We start from the raw sequence: 27,622 nt of genomic DNA on the forward strand, positions 1-27,622 counted from the left end.
TTAAATGACCTTTGATCTTGGTCATGTGACCTGAAACTCAGGCAGGATGTTCAGATATACTTGATTACCCTTTATGTCCAAGTTTCATAAACTTGGTCTATGACGACAACGCGACGCCGCCATCACCGCGGCGGTGGCGGCGCGCCACCGCCGTCGGAAAAGCGGCGCCTATAGTCTCGCTCTGCTATGCAGACGAGACAAAAAATAAAAGCAGATTAGGAGATTTAAATAAGGATTTACAGCCGAACCTAATTTCATGCATAAATTGGGAAATTAATTAACACAAAATAAATTAGAAAAATGTTGGAACAACCGAGGTCTTCCCTTTTGGGGTTGGTTGGATGGTTGTTTGTCGATCATTCCATTTTCAACAATACCAGTCTTTTCATACCACCAAAAGCGATGTAGACTTATTACCCGAAAGCACCAAGCGGGTTTATCGGTATGTAGGGTAGCCCAGTGCAGCGGCATGTGACACACGAAAACTTCTTGAAGAATGCGTATCAACATTGATATCTTTAATAGTGTTGCCATGGGAAGTGTCGATATTACCAGGGAGTTTTAAATCATAAGATTTGTAGACCTCTATACCGGTGACCATTACTAAGCGCCGAGAAAGTCATGACAGTCAAATGGCATATTACAATAGCACTGTTGCCAATTTATTTCTGGGGACGAAACAAAATTCTTAACTAAACGAAATTCTTAACAAAATCAAGTACAAGGAACGAGGTTCTACTCATAAATGGAATGTCTGTAAGTATAGGACTACAAAATGGTACATGTACTAAAAAAGGTATTTACGGTTCCAGCGTAAACATGATAAACATAACAATTTTAATGTAATGCAGTCTATTGTTTTACAAAGGATAGTTTATGAAATGAAGACAGAATTAAGCAGTATCAGCCGAGTTCTGATCATCGCAACTAAAGAAGTCAGAACCATTCATGCCGTGATCGAATTGTCCTTAGGTTTAATGTCACCCTTCTTCAAAGATTTCACATGGATTCAAAATTCGTATAAAAGGAAGTCAAAACCCCGGTCAAAATCAAAGAAACGGAAAAGTCCCAAACTTCTTGGCCAAGGTGAATACTTGTCTTGCTACGCTAGACACTTTCCCGCATCTCCAACACCGTTCCTCTCCAACTTCTTTGCTTTGCAATAGAGTTGTACAACGTACAGAGCTGTACTTATGGCCACAGCAGAAAGGGATAATCCAACAATAAGTTGGATTGCCAAGGCAGATGCATATGTCGTACAGATCATCTGAAACGGCTTCACAGCTTGCATTTCTTGTTCTTGAAATGATTTGGGTGAAGCACACTCCATATTTTCTGAATCTTCCATCCAAGGATACGGATCACGAGAATTGATAATGGTTTCACAGAGGTAACGAACTCTGCAGTCACAATGCCAAGGGTTACCTGATAATGTGATTGTGGATAGCGTTGGCATGTAGGAAAATGTTTGCTGGGGCAGTGTAGTCAGGCTATTATTATGCAAATAGATCAAGCTTATCGACGTTCCTTCAAATGCATTTGTTTGAACTGTATGAATCAGGTTACTACTAAATGCAAGGAAAGTTAAGCCAGTTAAGTTGGTAAACTCAGATCCTATCCTTCGAAGAGCGTTATCACGTAGATCGACGGTAGTCAGATACGACGTGTACAAAAACGCTCGATGTGAAATCTCAGATATTTGGTTATACCGAAGAAATATATGTCTTAGGTAAAATGCTCCCGCAAACGTCATCTCTGTCAACGCTTGAAATCTGTTTAAATTTGCATACAAACTCTGCAGGCTTGTTTCATAGAAAAGCCCCTCTATTATTTCATCAAGCCTGTTTGATGTCAAGTCCAACGTTGATAACTGTGTCACATTTCTAAAGGAATTACTCTCCATTAAATATATTTCGTTTGAAATGAGCAGAAGTTCTTCCAAAGATATCATTCCGTAAAAACAAAAATCCGGGATGATTTTGATTTTGTTGTGGCTCAAATCAAGAAGCTGCAGGCCATGCATGACTCGAAGAGCGTCACATGGCAGGTCTGATATCATGTTGCCTGCTAAACGGATCTGCTGGAGATTAGGATATCGGATGTAGTCACTGACTGGTAAAAGGTGTACTGCTTGAGATCGTTCGATGAGGGCGCCATTCATTTCAAGAATCCACAAAGATTGAAGATTATTCATCCATATTGGTGATAACTGCTGGATACGATTTTGAGACAATGAAAGATCCTCAAGGTTTGTAAGGCTCTGGAAGGTATGATCGTCAATCGACATGATTGCATTGTAACTTAAGTTTAATCTTCTTAATTCATACAATGGTTGGAATAACCCTGGAGGCAAAATAGACATATTATTGATGCTCAAATCCAAGACTCTCAGTTTCGTCAAGTTCTCGAAATCAGAGGGATTCAGATCTGAAATGAAGTTGTTGCTCAGAATCAACTCTTTTAATATTCTTAAAGATGACACAGCGTGTGGCATGGCTCTTAGACTATTCCCGCTCAGGTTGAGGCGTCTTAGTTTAGGCGCCATTATCAAGGCATTGTCTTGTAATTCACGGATGCTGCTCCGCACCATCTCCAGTTTACGTAGGTTAGTGAGGTTCGACAGAGAGAGCGCTGTCACTGATGAAATGTTTTGATCAGATATGTGGAGGGATCTAACATCACTTGGGATATTAGTTGGGGTTACATACCAGCGGACCCCGTAGACGAGGGAGCATCGTACCGTTTGTAGCCTAGAGTCACATTCACATTGGTAGGGACATGGCCAGGCAATTACCGCGTTGGTTGTTCCCATGGAAACCAAAAGAGCCATCATTGCTCCGATAAAGGTCGGGAGCGGAAGGGATTGCATCCTGTAAATAGGAGAAAAAGTGCAAGAGAGAAAGAGAGAGGAGAAAAAATGTTTTAACTTCATTAACAGTACATGCACTGTCTTGAGAGAGACAAACAGAGAAAACATGCATTTTACTTGCACTTTGAGTCAGTTGAAAAAAATGCGGATACATTCAAGCATTTTGTAACTATTTTGCCATCCAACTTAAAAATTTAACACTTAGTAAGCACATCCTTTTCCATTTTTTTTGTGCCGGCTGGATCTGAGGACATAAAACAAAAGCTTATGTCAGACATTTCCAACATTTTTCACTAAGTTTTTATCATGTAAAGTGTGTTTACATTTCATTTTTCATTTAATATTGGGTTCTCCACACTTTTCCCAAGCTTGACGATGATCAACAAAATGAAAATAAAGTATAAGCCATTTCATGTAAATCACAGCTTAGTGTAAAGCAAATATCGTCACAATGGCCTCAGTGTATTGGGGGGGGGGGGGGGGAGTGGGGGTGCAATGGCACATTTCGAAGTGTTTTGGGCAAAGAAACAAGTTAAAAAAGGTAAAAGATATCTTCAAATCAATTTTACTTGCTAAATTCCATGTCTTCATGATTAAGGTCTACTTTTATTTGCATACTATTTCAAAGTTCTGCGCAAATTGATTTTTTACTAACTTTTCAAAAGTAGTGGTGCTCACTCAAGCGGAAATATTTTTCGACAGTTATATCGTCATTTGCTTGAATAGATCTGTAACAATGATAAAATGTGGAAAAATCTTCAGGATATTACAAATGTATAATTTTACAGGACTTTTTCTAAGCGTAAACTTTTTTTGATACGCACTGTATAATGAACGATTGACGCAATAATTTAGTGCGCTGGATTAGCGCAGAAAAAATAGAAATGCTATAAGAAACTGGAATATCGGTACCCATTTTGCTCAAAAACTTATGACCAATCACAATTGAGTTTGTATTAAATGTACAGCAAAATCTTTTGGTGTTATAGAAAACACCTGTCATTTTCCGGTGTTAAATTTGTTGTGTTAATTCAATATGCACGAGTGTTTTTGCAATACATCAGTACTGACAGCACAGAAACGTTGTTAGCGTTAACAATGCGCTAATAACGATAAAGGCCCTATTACAAACCGGTATATGTGGCAGCGATTCTTAATGATACAACAAGGCATTGCTTACTCCTTGAAATAAATGCTTTGACTTCGCAGTCCGAAAAGTGTGACTGGGCTTACTGTTCTGTCAGTCTAACAACGTTTATGTGCGGCCAGTGTCGCGGCGGATACGGTACTGGGCACACAATCCACGGGCGGATCGTGTTCAGTACCAATTTCTTTTCGGCAGACATCGTTCTTGCTATCGTTCATGCGCGTACCGTATATATATGTATAATAATATATATATATATGATTCAAACTAGATCACCCCCTCCTTCATAGTTATTTTTTAACACTCTTTGATGTTATCTTCACTCTAAAAATTGGAATGTTAAATCAACATTAGAAAGGTTGGAGGAGTAACAACCTTTACCAAAATGTTACATCCAACCTTGTATAAAGCTGAATCCAACATTTTAAGTGTTGGGTAGAACCATTTAAAGTGGTAAATGCAACATTTAGAAAATGCTGTCACTCCTCCAACCTTTCAAATGTTAATTTAACATTTCTTGTTTTTAGAGTGTTCGATAGCTATGGTGTAAAGTTAAAACCCAGTGTTTTGTCCTCAGTGCCAAATGGTGTCAGTTCTAACAGTAACACCCCCAGCTTTTACACTGTAAGCATCTCAAATCTCATTAAAAGCAATAACGAATATTGACAAAAAAATATTTAAATATCGGAGTTCTTCCGCCTCAAATTGGGATAAATGAGTTAAAACGAAACGGAAATGCTTCGATTTGAAAGGCGTGACGACGAATGCTATGACAAAACCTGTTGCATTCGCTACATCACAATTATTATTTCCATTGCTATCTGTCACGTGTAGATCAAAATGGGGCCAGCTCTAAAAAAATATAAACATTCATCTCCAGGGAGCAATGAATAGATTAAGAACTTCGTGTATCTTGCTATGTCAATTTGTATCCCTTTGCATTCATTACCATGCCAACAACAATTTTGCGCTGAATGATTTGCTTTAAACCGAGCAAAATTTCTTTGGCTGTGGACTGTGTAACAATTTCGCCAACAAATTAATTGGATGCCCAATAATAGCAAAACTCGGCACTCCTCTAATTGACTTTGGAGAATGCAGGATGTACCAACATTAATGTTGATCTTCAGGGAAGGCTAAAACTCCTAACCCCTCTATTTCATGATAAGAAATAATAATTTTGTATGTTCTCACATCTTTTTTTCATAGTGGGCTACGTGTAAAATCACAAGTAACTGTTCAGTTATTGATACTAAACTAGAAATACAAATATTGTGATTTACTTTGAATTATTATTATTTCTTATTATTAACTAGAAATTATATTATTTGGGGCGAACCTCGATTAGCTTTTTCCCATTATTTAAGCTTCGTAGGAAATGTTCTTTTGTTGATATGTGATGTACCGTTCCATGTAAATTTACTTGAATACATTCAATGCAATTGTGTCAAGATAACATCACACTGGTGACACCTTGACAGTGTGATTGTTCACAATGTGTTCATATTTAGTGAACTATAAGTCTTGAGGTGTCATGTACACTGTTCATAATGCTCAATTTTAATTGTGAAATACCCTTGAAGACACTGTGTTGTATTCAGCAGCATAGTTCCACCACTCTACACACTATCAGATTTATCCCATAATCTCTGAATAACTGTTATTTAAGTTAGACTCGCTCAGAATTTGAATAGACATAATAAAGGTACATTCAAACCGTTACTGATTTTTCCAATTTTACGGATAGCGAGATTGTTGAAGTCCATCGGGGATTAAAAACGAATTCATTATTCAGGGCTCTCGACTCATACATTGTAATCCCCTTTTAAAGGGCCCCATGTGTATAAGGAGGAAACTTTTGGCGACGATTTGAAAAATTATGAACCCTGTCGTTTTCCATTTTCGTTTGCCCAAAGAAAACGATCCCGAAGCTTTATCGTCGGATTGTTTTCTTGTCTAACAATCAATCATAAATGACATCGTATTCTTATCATCGATTTACTATTCTTTCAAGACGCTCTGTTTAGCTTGGACAACTAAGTGCCTGAGAGATGTGTTCTTTTCCGAACCATCGAGACCTCAGATATAGGTTCTCGTTTCGACTTCATCAAATTACCCTCCAGCTAAACCAAGTTTCCATGACGCCAAAAACGAAGATAGAGCCCGCTGCCAATAACCTAGCAATTCTCACGGAATAATTTGTGATCGTTTCCCCCTTTTCCAAGGAAATTCAATGCCAAGAAGGTTTTTTTTTCCATGGGAAAACACTTACGGGCATTTACCTTGGATGGGATAGAGCAAAGATAAGAGAGGTACGAACGAAGTCAGGGAAAATGAGGGGAAGGGGAGGGGGTAGAAAAAAGGGGGCAGAGAGAGGCTGAAAGATATTGCATAGAGGATTTTAAAAAAAGATAAAAGAGAATGAAGCATTTGGAATGGGTAAGCTTATATGAAAACAGAAAAATCAAGGATCAAGATCAGGGACAGTTTAAGGGCAATTGAACAAGGAAGTTATGAGCATTAATTTCATAATATTGAAAAGCCATGAAGACCCTCCTATTTAATGTGACCAAGATTTGTATCTTCACAAAAGTAATACTCTCCCCTTTGTACATTGAAAATATACCCGTAACGTCTATTTTTGCTGATTCTGATGATTCAACAAACTCGTCCACGCCATATTTTATGAAAACTGTATCTCCATTGAAAATTAAAAACACACTAATCTTTGGACAGACTTGATGTAAAATACGTAGACAAATAAAAGTTGTACAAGAGCGACATCAATTTAAATTTCAGGGGTATCTAAAGTTGACGAATACTTAATTCTAGCGAGTATCAGAATCATTGCGATAGATTGATGTCTGAAAAAAAAGAGTTACTAACAGGGACCCCAGTATTTGCTTTTAATTTTGAAGCCTTATTTCAGATCAGGGAGTGACTCACGTAACATGACACCCCCCTTCTACTGGTTGTTTATCTATTTGTTTTAGGTCTATATCCGTCCACAGACTTGATTACTGTCTGAGAGCAATATTCGCCCGCCTATTTGTCTATTTTAAGAATGCACAATGTTATTTTTTGTCCCTTTATGGGTACCATACTAATGTTGTTTGAATGTGCGCAAACATAACTTACGTTCGTTTTAAATATTCAATCAAGTTACCTGATAGTCGTTTGTGATTGGCTTAAAAGGTGAATCACGTGACTAATGCAAGGATTCGCTGATCGCCTCTGATAGAGTACCCTTTACATCAGACGACCCATCGAAGAACTGTTAGGCCAATCTAGAATACGGGGATAATATAAAGAAACAAGCTCAGTTAGAGAATTTGCTGTTAGGATATAAACTTTCTTAGATAATCATATGCCTATCACATCAGCATATTTAAAATTTGCGTTAATTTCTTTTGCCATTTGAAATAAGAAAAACAAACGTAACACCAAAGTGAAAATGGAATTTAACCTTTTTTCACACTTTCTTGTATAAAGTTTTAGGGGTCACTTGCTATTCCCTTACTATTTTCTAATCAATTCAATATTCTAAAAATCTTGCTATATAGGATTGTCAAAAGTCAATCCCGTGCTAAGGAGTAGTTTACCCAATAACATTGTAACTTGATTTATAGAGACAATATCATATTGTTTTAGTACATTGACTTGTTTCACATAAATCTAATTTTACACGATACCAGTCAAAATGACCAGGATTCGAACACTCACTAAAATATGACGCCAGAGTTCCTTCTGCATGTTTACGAAAATATAAGAATGACAAAGAAAAGTCAGTCCTCTGTCAATCAAAATTGCTTTTATATATTTAACCTCATAATCAAAGTCTGAATATCCCAAGACTAACATTGTCGTCTACTCATCTTTATACTTGACCTAATTATGCCATGTCTACACTCACATCATTAACCATTTAACGCTCAATTATCAAGCAATCAATGATGCATTTTATTCCCTCTGATGATGCAAACAACAGGGCAATAGACTTTATTATTGCATCCTATTTTCATACTGGGTAGCTAGGTTTGATGTGACGGAAAGACATGTCATGTTCCATATAAGACGTACCGAATATCAAATTGATGTCAATGTGTATTATTTAAAAATTCAGAAGCATAATCATAATTGAGCATTCTAAAAAGAGTGAGTTATCATGCTGATGTAGGTCACATGGATAAAGGATATAAAGCGCGGGTTCTTTTAAAATACTCTTCTGTTAGTGTTATATATATCGTTACATGAGTCGTCAAAAATAAAAGTGTGTTACACAAATGTTAACAAAGTACATATAGAGGACCACAACAGTTGTTTTACACCGGTGTTAAATATTTATTTATTTACACTCTTTGGTGTTATGTTCAATCTCTAGGGTGTAGTTTTAACACCTCAGGGTGTGATCCTCTATTAACACCAACTGGTGTCAGTTTTAACACCACAGTTTTTACAGTGTTTTATCTAATTGTGGTATGTTTTAGGTATATCCATACATATACGATACGACGATATGTGGGTGCGTCGCAAAGAGTGTTATATTGCTTTATATTTCACATTTCACAAAAATCCAAAATGCCACACCGTCTATAAAGCTAGATATTGTATCGAAGCGTAATGATAGAATATTGATCTTTGCAGAACAAAATCAATTGAAATAAAATAGTATGATTGGGTATTAGGGTAGTTCAAAACTTAAATGAAACACACCGCAAAGATACAGAAGCTATATGAAACAACAGAATCGTTAAAGTGTGTCATCCTCTTGATGAGGTTGTGAGAAAATTTATCTTGCTTTGTCGAAATAAGAGCGTCATCTGATAATTCGACTTGGCAAGATGATGTATGTCGCCATGTTGACATAAGAAGGAATATGAATATTTCGCCACGTCGTCAACGATGGTGCTTAGAACCTTACGTCATTCCAAAGCGTGAAGAGATAGTAGTAGTAGTAGTAGCAGTAGTAGTAGAAGTAGTAGTAGTAGTAGTAGCAGTAGTCGTAGTAGCAGTATAGTAGTAGTAGTAGTAGTAGTAGTAGTAGAAATAGTAGTAGTAGTAGTAGTAGTAGTAATAGTAGTAGTAGTAGTAATAGTTTGTTTGTTTGATCATTTATTTTCCATAATCATATAAAAACAGTCCATTACAATACAAATTAAATACATGCAATAATATACATTCATAAAAGTAAAATACATATAAACAGTTTACAGAATGCCTTTCAATGAAAACAAGAAAGGATAAATACATGCTAAATTATTTGAAAATGAAAAAAAAGGGAAACTAAAGTAAGGCCATGTGGCCCTGTAAAATAAGTTCCCTTATATCTATATTTAATACAATTAACTATATGTGTTACTGAAAGACATGTTTACAAAAAAGAAACAAAAATGAAATGTGTCAGAGGAACATAGACAAAAAAAATATGGCAATAACAGTATGCACTACTTGGGGTACATGTACATGTCAGTATTTGGATAAAAAGAATATTTTCAAATGTTTTTTAAATGAGTTTTGGTTATTACAAAGAGATATATAATTTGGTAATGAATTCCAAATGACTGGAATACTACATCGAGGACTTTTTTCTTCATACATAAATAAAACTTTCCAACGATGAAAATTATATCTATTTCTTGTATTGTAATTATGAACATTAAGATTTGAAGAAAACATAGTAGAAATATTATATGGAAGTAAATTGTGAAAATACAAGTAACCTAACACTGCTGTTTGATACTGATATAAATCACTAATATTCAAAGTTTTGAGTTTTATGAAGAGAGGAGCAGAATGGGCAAGGTAATGGCTGTTGGTGCAAATTCGCAAAGCTTTTTTTTGTAATCTAAATAAGGTGTTTATTTTTAACTTACTACAATTACCCCAAACGCTGACACAATACGATAAATATGGTAATATAAGAGCATTATATAATGAAAACAAAGAATAATTTGAAAGATAGTATTTAAGCTTAAATAAAATACCTATACATCTGGATACTTTGCAAATAACATTGTTAACATGGGTATCCCATTTTAGATTACAGTCGATATAGATTCCAAGAAAATTTACAAAATTTACCCTCTTTAGAGGAATGGAGTCAATGGAAATGGTAATGCCAGTCAACGTGTTTGAAATATCAGATAAGTTATGTAAAGAAAATATCATGAAATTGGTCTTCTTTTTGTTTATGAGGAGTCTATTAGCTTTAAACCAATTACACACTTTAGTCAATTCGAAATTAAAGTTTTGTTCTAAGTTTGAAAGGTTAGGTTGCGTATAAAATATTGTTGTGTCATCTGCATACATTGTAAAATTAAAATTACCAGAGGATTTAACTATGTCATTTACATATATCAAGAAAAGCAAGGGGCCGAGAATAGACCCCTGAGGAACTCCATTATTTACCATAAAACGATCCGATGAATATTCATAAAAAACAGTATATTGATATCGGTTTTGTAAATAACTCTGAAACCATTGATGTGCTATGCCCCTTACACCATAATATTTGAGCTTATATAAAAGAATGTCATGATTCACAATATCAAAAGCTTTGGAAAGGTCCATAAACAGACCTATTCCAAAGTTGTTATTTTTTATGGCTGCAATTATTTTGTCTTGTAAATTAATCAAAGCATGTATAGTTGAATGATTTGAACGGAAACCATATTGACTATTAACAATATAATTATTATTATTCAAGTAAGAATAAAGACGTTTATGCATACACTTTTCTAATATTTTTGACAGAGAAGGTAAAATTGAAATAGGTCTGTAATTTTCAAAATTATGACAATCATCTTTTTTATAAATAGGAACAATTTTAGCAATTTTCAGTTTGTCTGGAACAATTCCAGTAGCTAAGGATTGATTAAAAATGTGTGTAACTGGTTTAACAATTGAATAAATAATCTTCTTTAAAACAACAGTGCTAATAGAGTCAAACCCACATGACTTAGTGTTTTTTAGTGTTTTACAAGTTTCAATAATTTCACTTTCATTTACTGGTGTTAAATATAACGAAACACCACTTGGAGTTGTCAGATAATCTTTGAAATCAGAAAATAAATAACTATTGTCTTGAAGTAATAAATCAATAGCCTTGGCACATGAATTAATGAAATGATTATTAAAATCATTCGCAATTTGCTGTGGATCATCAACACGTTTATCATCAAATATAAAATACTTAGGAAGAGATTTTTTTGTTTTTCTCAGTATGTTATTCAGTACAGACCATGTGCCTTTGACATCATTATGATGACTGTTCAATTCATTGGAGTAAAATGATTTTTTGGCGTTCCTCAAAATCTGATTCACTTTGTTTCTAAAGTTTTTGTATTTATTTTCATGAGATAAAGAACGATTATTCAAAAATATTTTGTAAAGCTTATTCTTTTTCCTAATATAACGTAAAATTTCAGGAGTGATCCATGGTTTGCGGATGTGATGTTTCTTATCGTTACATTTAACATAAGGTAAATGTTTGTCAAATGCATTTAGTAATTTGGATAAAAACAACTCATAAGATTCATTTACATCAGAACAACAATATATTGAAGACCAGTCTGTAACATACAATTCTGCAATCAATGAATCAATACCATCTTTCGTAATCTTGCGAGATATTTTAGAATTACATGCATCGTTTGAATTATATTCGATTTGAGAGAGATGAAAAATTGGCAAGTGGTCAGAAATATCCACACTAAAACTTCCACTATAATTTATACAATTTATAACATTGGTAAAGATATTGTCAATTAGAGAAGTAGTATTGGCAGTAATACGAGTCGGACTTTTAATGAGGGGTATGAGACCATAAGAAGAATTGATACTCAAAATTGGCAGCATCAGAATTATTAAGATGTTTTAAGATGTCGATGTTAAAATCCCCAGCAATATACAAATTGCAGTGTTCACATTTAAGTTTACATAACATGTATTCATAAAATTTAAAGAACTCGTCAACATTACCACTTGGTTTTCTATATAAAACTCCAACTGTAGTTTCGATGTTATAAAGATTTAAGACATCAATAAATAAATATTCATAATCATTAACCTCATTCTCATAAACAATATTTCTTATTCGGTATTTTAACTTATTTGATACAAAAAACCTACACCTCCTCTTCGACCAAAGATCCTGTTGGAATTCAAAAATGTATAGCCTTCCAGCTCAAAATGTAAAAGTGGTATATCAGTAATCCACGTTTCAGAAACCGCAATGATTGAAAAAGATATATGAATTGTTGATTTAAATTCTGAGATTTTTTCAAAGTTTTTCTGAAGACTACGAGCATTTATATGCAGTATACTCAGCCCAAGATGTTTATGAACCTTCATATTAAACTCATTTGGTGTGTAAGTAGAAGTACTTGTGTTTACAATATTAAACATATTTAAGTCTGGATCAATATCTATTAACGGATTCATATAAAAAAATGCAAGAATTCATGTTTTCCAATGAGTATGTTTAAATGAAGTTGCAGATATATGTTCATGAATACTGACTGGTGAAGATAAATACATAATTGATCATGTTCCTCTGACATACATTCAAATATACAAAAACGGAATGAAAAAGGGTACATACTATCAAGAAAAAAAAAGGACAGAAAAACAGGTTATTAAAAAAGTACATTAAAAAGTGAGACTCTGAAAGCATTATTAGCTTTGTAAAAGTTCCGTAGGAAGGGTGAAATCAAGTATCATCCATCCAGGAAAAGGTTAAAATTAGTTTACCATGTTCTTCCTCATGTCATCTCTGTTCTCTGGTATTATAATCATAATTATAATCATTTAAGTTGATCTTTGCTATGAATGACCTTAGTGCCCACTCCTTTGTCTTTGAACAGGGCGATTATACGGCCATCTGAGCTCCACGCACTCTCTACAACAGGGCAAGATTTAGCATGATTTAGTAATTCCTGATTTCGAGATGTGAGGTCCTCTACTATCGACTTATTATGTCCTTTTAGTCTGCGCCTATTTCTAAGTATCTCCTGTCTTTTCCTGTATGTCTTAAACTTTACTATTACTACTACTACTACTACTAATAGTAGTAGTAGTAGTAGTAGTAGTAGTAATAGTATAGTAGTAGTAGTAGCAACAGCAGTAGTAATAGTAGTAGTAGTAGCAGCAGCAGTAATAGTAGTAGTAGTAGTAGTAGAAATAGTCGTAGTAGTAGTAGTAGTAGTAGAAATAGTAGTAATAGTAGCAATAGTAGTAGAAGTAGTAGCAGTATTTATTTCTGTATTAAAAGCATAATTATATAGGCCTACAATAAAATCCGGTGGATAGCCCACATTCAGCGTAGCTGGCACAGTCACGCTGGTCTTCCGTGGGGTCCAAACACATTTTACATTTTACAAGTTAGACACAATAAAACCAGATTAAAATAACAGATAGACAGGAGATTAATGAAAATAGTGACAAACGAATGAATCAAAAATACAAATATCAACAGAAAACATATATTTAGATAAAACAACGCAAAAAGAAAAAAAAAATGAAGGGGTGCAAACCTAACAGGAAAAGGGGGAGGAGGTACAGGAGTCCATGTGCTACGGATCAACAATCTTAGATTTGAACATGTTAATACTAGGGGTCTAGGGGATGATTTAATGTGAAGAGGAAGGGAATGATAAGCCATGGCGCTTTTATACTTGTTACTGAACAGAAATATTTGTCAGTAACCGGAAATCATTGTTATTACAGATACTGGCTGTCAGTACACACAGTATATCCCATCCTTAACTAATGCAACATGAATAAATATTAACCCCTAATCTATTTTATCAAGCAGATGGTGACTGATGATTACGCCGATATGAACTTTATCTACTTCATTATGCATTAACTGGAATAGTAATGTTACATACCTTTAGGGATCGAGGAGATACATAAGTGCCTTTCTTTATGACGATAATACTCTGTATATCTTTCAAGTCATTATACAATGGTTTACTTTAAGGTATTGTTTAGCTTTGTGAGCAGCCGATTTAAAAAAATTCTCAAACCAAGATGAAACATGTGTACAAGTGCATGTATTGGAACTAATAAACCCTGAAAACAACCATTATTGAGAATGAAAAGCTAAAACTACAAGGCAAACCCCGATTTAGTAAATAGGCGTCTTATAGACGCCTAAATAGTACACATAAGTGTATGGGATGAAATTAACATGGTGTTTCCGGTCACTTTATATTTCAATTTTTGAAGCACTAAATTATTATTTTCGAACGAAAATTTTCTGGGCTTTATTTTTGTAACATATCACAGACACAGGTGACAAGACATAGTGTGACCTTCTAGCTCAGATTTTTAAAAAGTCAAACCAATGTTAACCAATCACTTTAAGATGAATAATCACGTCTGTCTAAACGTTCTTTACTGAAAGCAAATCATCATGATTCATGCTACAACTCATTACCTTTCATGTATCATTTTGTTTGAGTGTTTTCATAACCATGGTGGAATCCTAACATGCTATCATGGAGGTAAAAAGATGGAGTGACAACGAAATTCAAATTAATTCATGTGACTTCCGATTTCTAAAGAAGTACAAAACTATACCCAGGTGAACTGTAGCCTTTGGTGGCGACCTATCAATACGAATTAGAATTATTCATTGCAAACTTAAGGCATATCTTGTTTTACATAAGCTGTTGGTATGAAATCATACATGAATAATTTGTCTCCCTTTTTGCCATGGAGACTTACCAAAGAACAAGCTTGATATCGCCTGATCATGCTGATGGTGGTTTTGAACTTGGTTCAAATTGAATTAGTTAGTTTTCACTCCACCACATTTCAAACCACCTTGGTTTAACCTCAGACTTAGACCATGGGTCAACTTAAACCAGTGTTCAGATTATCAACAGATTGTAAGCTGACTGGGAAATTTTTTGATAGTAGTAAGTTTGCGCTCAGCGACGTGGAATGAATCCTACAACGAAGCACATCGGAATAGCCGCGCAGTTTGGGCCGACTCAACGTTTCACGAAAAATCGCAAATTTGTCGTTTGTCCCCAGTCACGGACGAAGCTACTGTTTCGATTTATCGACCTTCGACAAAGACTTCGTTGTTCTAAAGGGCAATAGGTTTTCTAAGTCCCAGAAAACGTCTGCATAGCTCTTGCGAAAACTCCCTATTACATGACGAATAAAATGTTAGGGCTATTTGAGAGAGGAAGAAAGAGAGAAAGAGGTAGGGAGACAGGGGGGGGGGGGGGAAAGAGAGAGATGAATTTGGGAAATATAGCATGAACTTTATCCGTATAACTGCCAAAATCTATGCTCGTTAATCTAGAAGCATTCTGGCATGGTGGGAAATTAATTCATACATCAATCTTGATTACATGTTCAACATCAAAGACTCCTCTATGTAATCATAACTCCCGTCTTTGAGGGATGATTAAAACGACAATATCGGATGACGGTATTGATTTTGAAACACGAGCTGTAACGCTGCTTTAAAAGAAAATACAAAATGAGACAACGGTATGATATTGAGCTTTGGTCAATCTCCCGTGGTACTCTACCGGTATTAACGAAGAATTGCCTTGTAAGAAAGCAAGTGGACAGCATTTGAAGCTTGCAATTACAATGATAGTCCCGTTCAGACATAGCTTGAATTTACTATTTTCCCCCCCCAGATAATGTTTGTTATTTTCGAGAGGATTGTCTTGAATTAACACTAACAAGGCTAACTAGGATCATTATATACAATAATTTCTTCTGTTACATTATACCTACAAAATTAATGGTACAAAATACCAATCAATCAGAATTAATAGTCTCATTTACTTTTAAAAAAGGTTACTTAGAGTTAAGAACACATAAATATAACATCAAAATTCCAAAAATCCCAAGAAAGTTATAGCCTGTAAGATTCCGGCTTCGGAAATTGTTTATGATAAATAATAAATTTAACTTTTTTCTGACAAAAAAAGAGATGTTAATGTTTAGCATGTGGCCTTATGGGTGAAAGTAATGTCCCTCACAAGCCAATTTGCACACTAAGAAATAAAGATTCAAAATTGAACCCCGAAAGGTTGATGCAAAATCAGCACCCTATGGGTTCAAAAATTGAACCCCTGATTGGGGTTCAAAAATTGAACCCTTGGTTGGGGTTCATTTTTGCACCCTGCGGGTTCAAAACTGCACCCCTAAATTTTAAATTGAACCCCTAGGGGTGCAGTTTTGAACCCGCAGGGTGCAAAAATGAACCCCAACCAGGGGTTCAGTTTTTGAACCCCTAGGGTGCTGATTTTGCATCAGCCTTTCGGGGTTCAATTTTGAACCTTTATTTCTTAGTGTGTGTATAGTTATCCTTCGCATGGTCAGAATGTCATTTGAACTCAAAGGCCCGCATTCAGAAGTTAAGTTAAACTCAGGTTTAAAGTTGTGGTTTAAGTATGGATAGCAAATTGTTACATAAATCACTAACAGTAGAGATATCTTATTTCAGCTCATTTAGCTCTCAAATCATTCATAATTGTCTAGGAAGTATAAAAAGATGATTGTCTTCACCAACGATGAATCAGGAAAGAGCACATCAGTTAACATAAAAAAACAACCATACAACTTAATAAAAATATTGACACTTTTGGCTTCCCATAATTTTAGCACAGAGTTAGACCATGGTCTAAGATAAACCTGACTTCCGAATACGGGCCTTTAAATATGTATGGTGATTTTTAAGATAAGCACTAATTTTGATTTCTTGATTATTCATATAGGCGAATTGTGCTTTTCATTAGATCCACTGGAAACGACAATGTCGCCCATGAGCGATTTAAAATTTGGCCAAGTGCATTGCAATAACAACAAAGTAGAAATACACACACATCGAAGAAAAAAAATCACACAAACACACCCTCATGCAGACATACCTTATACTTGCACCCAATCACACACCCACACACACACACATACAGCAAAGATCCTATATCTTGCCGAGTTTTTTTTAAATCTCAGTGTATCATGGTGTATTACTTTCCCGCTGGATTATTTGTTCCAATATTTTATAGGAAAAAGGTTTTTAATGAGGAGGTTTACGGTCTGTAAACAAAATGAATTTTCTGTGTTTTTATTATGAATTTTAAGAGGATAACTGAACGACATTGCAAGTGGGCGTCTGAGAGTGATACGGTTTCACTCTGAAGTGTCATTAATTCAATTTAGATGTTATAAGTGATATAAGCCCTGGGCAATTATGATGGATTTCTGACAGTGCATTTGTATTTTTTTTAAAAGTTGATGCCGTGGTTTAAGGTCGTTGAATATACCCGGACTAGTAACGAGGTTCATGGTATTTGCGGTCAGCCACTTCGGGCCTTCTTACCGTGCAAGTATCACTCGGGTGTGTCGGGGGGGGGGGGGGTGGCATAACGCTATATTTCCATTTATCTCTGTCACGTATTCTAAAGACATGAAATACATGACATGATTCAACTATGGCTATGCCTTCAAGCTTTCATTCCGTTCTGTATACAAAAAAAACGTATATACACAGTTGTCATGTCGATTATGTAGCGGATTTGAAATGGACAACACAATTTTGTTAATATTCCTCACGATATTTTCATTGTCATCAGTACCGTGAAAAACAAACCCAATTAATATGCTCATATGAGCTTCAAATACTTATAATCATAATAATCAATAAGGTTTTAACATTGATTTGAAATGAAAAAAAATCTGATTCGTAACAATTTGACTCGATATAATGGGAAATTTCTGTTTATGTAACACCCGTAGGAACTCGGCAGTACAGCGTTTTGCTGGTAAACGCCAAGCTGGTATATATAGCCAATTACCGAGGAAACATCCTTTTCTTTTTTTTTAATAGATTCATGAGTCTTAAAACTTTCATGTGTGAAACAAACCCTTTAATAACTACTTTTTAGAATCATATGTTTTTTTGACAAAAGAGTATTTTGGACAAAACATAATTGATATGATCAATTTACGATTAGCAATTAACATGAACTGCAATGTATAAGAAAGCAAATGAAAATTGAAAGTAGGAGAACTTTGGAAAAAGAAGTAGCTTTGATTTGAATCCATAATATTCATTTTAGGATCTCAACGGATATTAAACTAAACTCTACATAATTAATCTAAGTCCAGTGCTCGGTTGGTAACTTTTCCCAGCCGTTATGAGTCTATTTAAATTCACGAAAGTTAGAGTGTAAACAAAAAGTATATATGTATATATATATATATATATATATATATATATTGAGATATCGATTCACTGTATTGAAATTTGTTACGAGGAATTGTCAGACATTTCAATCGCACTTTAATTTTTGTGTTCGCATTATGAAATGAATGCCTTTTCCCTCAGGAAACAATTATCGCCTCATTAATTTCTTATGTTGTGAGAATTAATGCCCATCTATAACTTAAATATGACTATTACCATGATCGCATTCAAGAGCTCCTGCGAATTGTATCGAGTGAAAAGGAGTATGCTCGATCGAGTAGTTCATGACCAATTAGTTTTGCACGCGTGTATGCTTATCCCGTCATGTTGATATTTCATGGATTTTGAAGTTCTTGAAATCTAGGAAAAACAGCTATACAAGGAAGCACTTACAGGATTGAAGTTACAACGAAACGGATTTTAATTAGATTCTCATATTAGTAAAAAAATGAATTCCTACGATTCCAATATAATGAAAAAAGAAAGAGGGCAAAGGATAGGAGAGAGATGGGGGTAAAAATAAAGGCAAGTCATGGAGGGGGGGGGGGGTGAAGCAATAGGACGGTACAACTCACTGTTTCACCGTTCGTTGTAGACTGTTCTTAGTGCACTCATATTTTCAACCAATTGAAATGTTCATTGATAATGAAATTACCAACTACTGATTATAAAAAAATCCATCCAAGAAAAGATTTATAGGTTGATTAAATACACATTTAGAGATTTATAGTCAAACGCACGCATTCGCCTATACCATGTTTTTTTTCGCCTATACCATGTTTTTTTTCGCAGTCATAATTTGATTTCATCTTATCAATAAATAAATAAAAAACAAACAATTGTAGAAAATCACCATTTAAAAAAAATGTATTTCTAGTAATTATAAATATTCAATATCGGATGGAGCCGCTAAGGGGTTTGTATATTTAAACTATATGCATTACCTATACTGCACTCAATTTCATATCCCCCTCTAAATTTATTGTTTCAAACTACTCTAAAACAGACAATTTCTTCTTATATCTATTGTTTCAAACTACTCTAAAACAGACAATTTCTTAATTAGATTATAATCGTAAACTGTTTAAAATGAAGCTTTCTTAAGGAAACAGACTAAAATTGACCGATGCAATGAAATATCCTTAATACACCAAGGAAACAGACTCAAACTGACCAATGGCATGAAAAAAACCTTAATACACAAGGAAACAGACTCAAACTGACCAATGGCATGTAAAAACCTTAATACACCAAGGAAACAGACTCAAACTGACCAATGGCATGTAAAAACCTTAATACACCAAGGAAACAGACTCAAACTGACCAATGGCATGTAAAAACCTTAATGCACCAAGGAAACAGACTCAAACTGACCAATGGCATGTAAAAACCTAATACACCAAGGAAACAGACTCAAACTGACCAATGGCATGTAAAAACCTTAATGCACCAAGGAAACCGACTCAAACTGACCAATGGCATGTAAAAACCTTAATACACCAAGGAAACCAACTCAAACTGACCAATGACATGGAAAAACCTTAATGCACCAAGGACAGACTCAAACTGACCAATGGCATGTAAAAACCTTAATACACCAAGGAAACCGACTCAAACTGACCAATGACATGTAAAAACCTTAATACACCAAGGAAACAGACTCAAACTGACCAATGGCATGTAAAAACCTTAATGCACCAAGGAAACAGACTCAAACTGACCAATGGCATGTAAAAACCTAATACACCAAGGAAACCGACTCAAACTGACCAATGGCATGTAAAAACCTGATACACCAAGGAAACAGACTCAAACTGACCAATGGCATGTAATAATATATAAAAGTTTTGATCGGTTTTGCGTCGATTTCGTCGCTGTGACTGAGATATTTTGAAATCTCTCTTTTTTCAATAGCTGTCGGGGAAAATACACGGAATGCAAAGCTACACAATTTTCCCTCTCATTTGATAAAAGATGACAAATCGAAGTAGCAAAGGTTGAGGATGCCGCCGAGACAAATAACGGCCTTTTCAAGGTCTACTTAGATTAAAGAGAGGCGGGAATGGTTGGGCATGTATAACAATTCGATATCAATAAACAACAAGGACTTGCTTATTTCATCGATTCGGATTCTGTGCAGGCAAAAGGCTGGAAAAATATTCAAGATTACGAATTGACTGTACCGGTCGCGTCTGAGTGAGATGCTAATTGAGATGATACAATGTGAGGGCGAGTGGGTATAAATTGAGCGAACGTTGGATTGTTTTGATTAAAATGTGACTAAAAACAAATTGAGTAATTGGTTAATATAAAATGATGTTGGAAGAGGCTAGGTATATGATATAGACTTCTTTTTGGATCTGCTACGTCGGTAAATCAGTCTTTATGTGCATAGTACTCTTAACTAGGAACAAAAACGGTACAGGACTATAAATATAGAACACTAGATCAGAAACTCTTTAATATCTTCATAATATCATCATAAAGTTTAAGAAAAAAAGGTGAAAACATCATTCTAAGTTAAATCGCCTCAAAGTAACTCATCAGATTTCTATTTCAAATTGTATTATTGTTATTTTGTTGGTAAATTTCTTTTATGTTACTAAACAGAGAATGCATTGAACGTGTTGATGTCATAACGGTGAACGACTTAATTTTGAATATATACATTCTAATATGTGGACATTTTAAACACTAACAATTCGTGTTATCTGCGTGGATTTTATATTGGTATTCAATCGAGTAATCTACCAGAAAGAAAATGTACAAACTAAACTCTTACCTAGAGATTTTTGCTACTTAAATATGTTAAACATATCATTTTCCAAAAGTGTCTCTCAAACCCAAGAATTAGAATTTTTTTCAAAAATCCACATGTATTTAACGTTGAAAAAACACCATAAAATCATGAAAACTAACCTCTGTCATTTCTGTCTACACTTTATTCTCTTCGAACCCCCAAAAAAGAAAATATCTTAATGTTAACTTTATTTTTCTTAAGAAATCGGTGTAATGTTTCTGAGAAAAAAGACCGAAATACTTGTAGACAGAGTAAATATAAGACATCTTAGTGGGGTGCTCCGGGCTGAAATATGTATTATCTCAATACATTAAGTAAACTTCACAGAGCAAAATGCTAAAAATTTCAACAAAATATTACAGCAAATAGCAAAGATATCAAATTTCAAAGTTTAGCAATACATTGTGAAAACAATTTATGCACATCGTCATGAATATTCATTAGGTGGGCTGATGATGTCACATCCCACTTTCCTTTTTCTTATGTTATTACATGAAATCATTATCATTTCATTTCATTAATACATGTGTGTGAATGATGTCTCCCTTATAATGAAATAAGTTGCAGTATTGAATACCTATAATGCACTAAATCAGTTGTCAATCCAATTATTTTGGTTCTTGAAGGAAAAATGAATAAGCCCAATTTGATAGATAAAATACAAAATAACAAGCGGGAATATGACATGCTGAGAACTGTTTCACCGGAATAATGCAAATCTTTTAAATTCCTAACTCTGTTATATTCTTTGTCCGATTTTGATCAGATTTTCGGTGTTTTGTTTTTGTTATGATTTTTCTTTACCTGCTCAATTCATATTATTTCAGCCTGGAGTACTCTTTAATATTTCCATTATTTCTTATCCACTTTTCCTTGCTTTTCACTCTCTCTTTTTACTTATCTCTCCACTCTAAAATTGGACTCAGAATGGCTTCAAACTGGGAGACAATTCTTTATCAAAGCAACTCATGCCGATTATAGAATCAGTTGTAAACCCCTTTACAATACAGATTCGACTCTCATCAGGCGTCTATACCGAGTCAAATATGGCACCCTCAAAATGTACAAGAGTGCCGACAATATTTTACTCTCCTTATCTCCCTTTCCTTTCCTATCACCACAAACCCGATAATGAGATGATTATAACCTGGCATAAAGAATGCGACTTGTGACGTCATGACATTAACAAGCTGCTTGTTTTTGTGATTGGTAAGAGGGTGTCTTTGATAGGGTGATGACACATCCCTGGATTTTACTATAATATAAAAACGACCCAACTCCACATATGACAAAAATTGAGTAAAACTTGGGAAAGCGTTGTTCATATACAATATGTACGAGCATATTTATCTGGTGTGTAATTTACGTATATATCTCGGAATTCCACTTCTACAGGAATGAGTAAAGAAAATTACCAAAATTCTATTTGGACAGATTTTTCCCTTTGATTTACTCAACATTTTTAACCGATAATCCAATTTCAATTGTAGATTCTTAATCACTTTTCAACATTATGTATTTTATAACATAAATATTTTGTTACTTTGGGGAATGGATAGCCTATAATATATCTTTCTGTAAAATGCTAATTTCAACCTTCTGGCCGTGTATGATGCAATGGTTGTTGGACGTAATATAACCATGAATTGAATTGGATTGAATAGTTATGGTTCTTTGGTTGATTACATATTCATAAATTCAATTGAAATACCGATACCGCAGACCCAGTCGAATTATGCATGATCTTATTTATAGCCGTTCATTGTGTTTGCTTGTCTGCTCCTATCCACGTTGAGGCTTGATTTTATTTTTCCCGCAATGTTCCGTTTTATTAGCATTAAAAAGTCAAATCGACAATTTAATAGCAGACCTAATGAAAATGGGCATGTGGAATGACTACTTTGAATATCACTCTGCAGTGCATGGATAAGTATGAATTTAATTTGACAAGGCTTTGTACCTCAATTTGCACTTGTCATTATTGTTTAAGTGTAGAGATTCTTATTCAGACTTGCAACAAATATTTTAATAACTCATAAGAATCAGGTTTAATCATCACATTCGAATCTAAGATTCCCAAAATATTCAACTAACCAGTATATTATTTTTATGACGTAATTGACTGTGAAGCGAAAACAGGTTTTCTTACCTGTTATTATTTGAATTATTCCAATAACATCGCTAGAAGGATCTTCAAATTCTTAGTCTTTCACTTGTAAATCCTCGCGGTTGAAATGTCTGTGAAGAGAAAGAGAATAAAACAATCATCAAAGCCACCAAAGAATAAATGAAATGTCAATAACTTTTTTTCTTCTTTCTTCTATAAGGAAGTCAGTGTAGTTTTCGAACTGCTTTATAATATTTATAATTCACAACACATGATATATTCAATTTTATTCTCAATATTTTTTTTTCATTGATTGTCTGTCGCTCAGTTCATAGATTGAAGAAGCAAATAATATACAAAAATGACAATATTTCTAATATCGACAAAACATAAATTTTGGCACATGGGTTCCTAATTAGGAGCAGCTGCTCCTTTGAAAAAAAAAATTATCACCCAAAATGATTAAAAAGTGGGTAAATACACATGTGTTCTGTCAAAACACAATCTTAATTGTTGATCGATAATGCACATGTTAGGCAAAGCATGAAATAATTGCCATGCACAAGTACACAGAGGGTGAAGTAGATTCGCCTTGAGCATTCTGTCACATGGCTACTGAAGCCTGCCAAAATTGATCGCCCTACGTTAGAGACATAGCATGGTTTATCCAACAGAGGTGATTTGCAAACAAAATATCTTCTTTTATTGCTTTCGTAGCCATATATTTAAATTTAAATATATACATCTCAAGATTTTTTGGGGAAAAAATTGTTTCTCCAGAAGTTTGATTCCTTATTTCTTTAATCTAAATCATAAACCTTTCTTTTTGGGTAAACAGAGAAAAGATTTGATAAACATCGAAAAGATCATTCTAAACATTGTAACCAGGCCCGTAGCCAAGATTTCTTACGGGGGGGGGGGGGTCTTAGTTATAAAAAGTGGAATTTTTCAGCATTTGACAATATTTGGAGCATTGGACAATAGGAGGTAGGAATATTTCATCCGCATGTTCTCTGATCAGCAGCTGAAAGTTACTCTCCTAAAGACTGAAATACATCTGAATTTTATTGTTGGATAAGGTATCTCATGAACATGTATTCACACCTGAAAATTAAGGATTCTAAGCATTTTTAAAATCTTGATCAAGATTCGTCCTAAACAACAAATGTGAGCGCGAGCAGAATTTTTTTTAAATATATACTGACCTGAAAAGTGCCCTGTTTCGGCCTTGAAAATTCGAAATTCTCGGCGATGATTGTAAACATGATTTATTTAGGATGGGTATATAACCAATCATTTTATGCAAGCACGAGGTAAAATTTTTCGCGATTTAAATCTAAGAAACGGACATTCTACGCCCTTTTGTATTTTTTTATGGTCATCTAATAAATTAAAGTGTATGCAAGTGCTAACCGCGAGCTAAAGAAACTTGATATTCCGATTTGAAAAATAAACAGGATATGTGCCAATTAAACAATTATTGAGAACTTAAATGTTTAGACCACAATCGGGACATTATTTACTTTTTTTTCTAATTTATTAAAAAGATGGGTATCTTGCTTGAAAGCGCGAAGCGAAAGCCGATTTTTTTGATATACTGAAAACTCGACATTTTACCCGAATTTTAAATACAAAGAACCAACTGTGTTATAATAATCAATTAAATTAATCACCCCTCCCTTCTTCCCTTCACTCCTCTTTATTTTATTTTTAAAAAATCTTTTTCGTTCTTTCACCCTTTCGTTTTTTTTTCTTTGTTTGTGCTGTTTCCAAACGGTGGGGTTCCACGCGACCACCCCCCCTCCCCGTCTGCTAGCCTGGTAACTATATCGATATGAATCCGTTGTCATAAATTCACCCGCTCACATAGAAATCTAAACTAGGGGCAAAAAAGAATATACGATTAACCTTGTAGTAAATGTTTAAAGACAATTCAATCTTAATTAGATATGAAAACATTGGATTATATACAAGCTAGACATCTTGGCCTATCTTCGAAATCAATGAAAAGCTTTTCACATAAATTCTCACTTCAAACTCCATAGCATGTCAGAACATAGTCTTGATAAACAATCTGCGCCAAACGTTGATCTGGTAAACATGGAAACACATTCTAAAAAAGATGTGGAACCGGGATGTGGAACTAGTTTGAAAACAAAACTTGTTTGATCTATCCTTGGGTTCAGTGAAGTCCGTTATTCCACAGAAATCATCCTCTCCACGTCAATATCCAAACTAGGAACGTAATTTGGGTAAACAATCAATAATTCATGATCCATTTAGTGTTGTTTGTCGCCTTGAACGTTGTGCATGAGTCGTCACCATGACCACTGTCCAATGTTTACACAATTTCGACGGGGGTAACTGAGTTTGTGAGCAAGAAGGGAAGTATCATGACCGTATGTATGTATACACGCTAGCAGACCGTTTTATGGCGATGACATACAGCCAGGCACTGCGTCTATCTGGAACACTGATATGCGAAATGCTTTCCTCGGGTTTTTCATGTTCGCGCGTGTACGTAAGTTCGTTCACTTTAAGAGAGCGGTTTATGATTGTTACGTCACGGCTGTGTAGGCCAATAAGAAGCTTGTTATAGAATAATCAGGGTTACGAGGGAAAGATATAAGTGGATAAAGAACCAAAGGCTGGCCGAATGTCTGACACATGATTCTACTTCTGCAAAGAAATACCCCTGCACCCAAACGTGCTGTGGATTCATTTCCATAGTCCTTGTAATCATGATGATAAACGCTCAAGAAAAATCTTCTTTCTTAGGAATTAAATCAAGAGTGCAATGAAATTATCTTATGTCTATCAACAAGGGCAGGCTGCGACCAATGATTATTTTGATGAGAAAGCTTTCGCCAAATTGGATTCTATTAACTGTGTACATGGCATGGATTTTGAGGTTGCGTGACCTATAACGTTATTGTCCCGGATCAGACATTCGATATAAGTAATCGCTGATTGACAAGTACCTGGAAAGATACATGATTGGTCAGCTCTCCAAAGAGGGGTAGAGAGCGGTACAATCTCCAAAAGCATGAGTAGACACTGGTGTGCATGGTGACATAACCCTATCGATCAGCTAAAAGTTGAAATGCGGCGGGTGGGCGAGGGCTGGGGTCAGGGTTAATCGGCATATTTATATTAAAGTATTTAAAATACTTAAAATTGTAATCTGCCACAGTCACCTGTAATGCTTATATGACCCTCTCCATGAATAACTACTATTATAATCATATATATTGGATTTTATTGCAATCAAGTCTAGAACCGCGCCTGTTACCGAGCCCATGTTAGGGTTGTTTTTCAGGAAAGATTCAATCCACCAAGCTTTAGAGATAATATCAATTCCCCACACGTACCACAGCCAAAACACCGTCTGCATATACAAGTATATTGACGACCTTGGACGAGTCCATAAGCTCAAACCTACATATACGCGTTGCCAATACCGCAAACAAACATAAGATAGCATTCATACGAACGTTAACACTCCAAAGACAGATAGTCTGCATTCTTAAAATAGTTGGGCAAAAAATGCCCAACTTTTAAGCAACCCTGAGCAACATACCATCCAAACGACCATTAAAATCTGCCCAAATTGGGTAATAAAAACTAATAATTGAAAATAAAATGTGTTCAAATGGATAATAATTGCCCAGAATATATTTTAACCAACATAAATTACCCAACACAGTGGACAGTATGTTGCCCAACGTGTTAAAGTGTGTGTAATTGGAAACAATGCTATACGTTTGGTCTATCTGGAGACGGTAGGACTGTGTCATTACCATGTATTAGTAGAAGAAAAAAGAAAAGTAGATGGGGTGAAAGAAATCCACGGTTAACACGAGATACTTATTTTTTACTGAAACATCGATAAACAGACTTTACTTCTTGAATAGCAATAGATAAATGATTGACTAATCGATCGTATTTTAAATCCGATTACTTTTACACCATTAGTATACACGGAAATGTGTCACTGAGTTTTATATTTTGAAATTTCATAATTCGTATCATGAATTGAATATCGATAAGAACATATCTACCGTCTGATGAATGCATTCAAAATAAATCTATGATAGCAGTGGGTGATGGTTAATGTCCAAGTCAAACTTTTATTTACTTTGTTTAACTCAAATACTATATGTTAAATAAACTTTTATTTATTCCAATACAAAACACAGTTTTTGGTTAGTCATATAGCCGATATGGGTCTTGTTTGAAAGATATCCAAGGGGGCCACTACCATTACAATGTGGTCAGACACAATGCTTGTTCAGAAGACCGCTGAAAAAATGAGCTTTAATGATTTCTTTCAAAAGTGCTAATGACTTCTGAGTCATAAGAATTCTACAAAACCTTCCTTTTCATTGATATTTGCTTAAACTACTATTCATATGCTTTTCATTAAAAAATATTGCCTTTGTTTAAACTTGTAGACTATTATGCGCATGTAGTAA

At 34.7% G+C, this 27,622-nt stretch overlaps 1 protein-coding gene across 1 annotated transcript; it reads right to left on the reverse strand.

Moving 5' to 3' along the window:
- Positions 1–24: 24 nt before the first annotated feature.
- LOC121411578 (carboxypeptidase N subunit 2-like) lies at positions 25–25,799 on the reverse strand. Its single transcript, XM_041604373.1, has 4 exons — positions 25,179–25,799; positions 23,190–23,278; positions 7,183–7,303; positions 25–2,870 (listed from the first exon to the last, which is right to left on the reverse strand). Exon 4 carries the CDS (start codon positions 2,867–2,869, stop codon positions 1,103–1,105), a length of 1,767 nt encoding a protein of 588 aa, XP_041460307.1. The 5' UTR covers position 2,870; positions 7,183–7,303; positions 23,190–23,278; positions 25,179–25,799; the 3' UTR covers positions 25–1,102.
- Positions 25,800–27,622: the final 1,823 nt, after the last annotated feature.

This window comes from Lytechinus variegatus, chromosome 3 (assembly GCF_018143015.1).
Source record: "Lytechinus variegatus isolate NC3 chromosome 3, Lvar_3.0, whole genome shotgun sequence".
Taxonomy (NCBI): Eukaryota; Metazoa; Echinodermata; class Echinoidea; order Temnopleuroida; family Toxopneustidae; genus Lytechinus; species Lytechinus variegatus.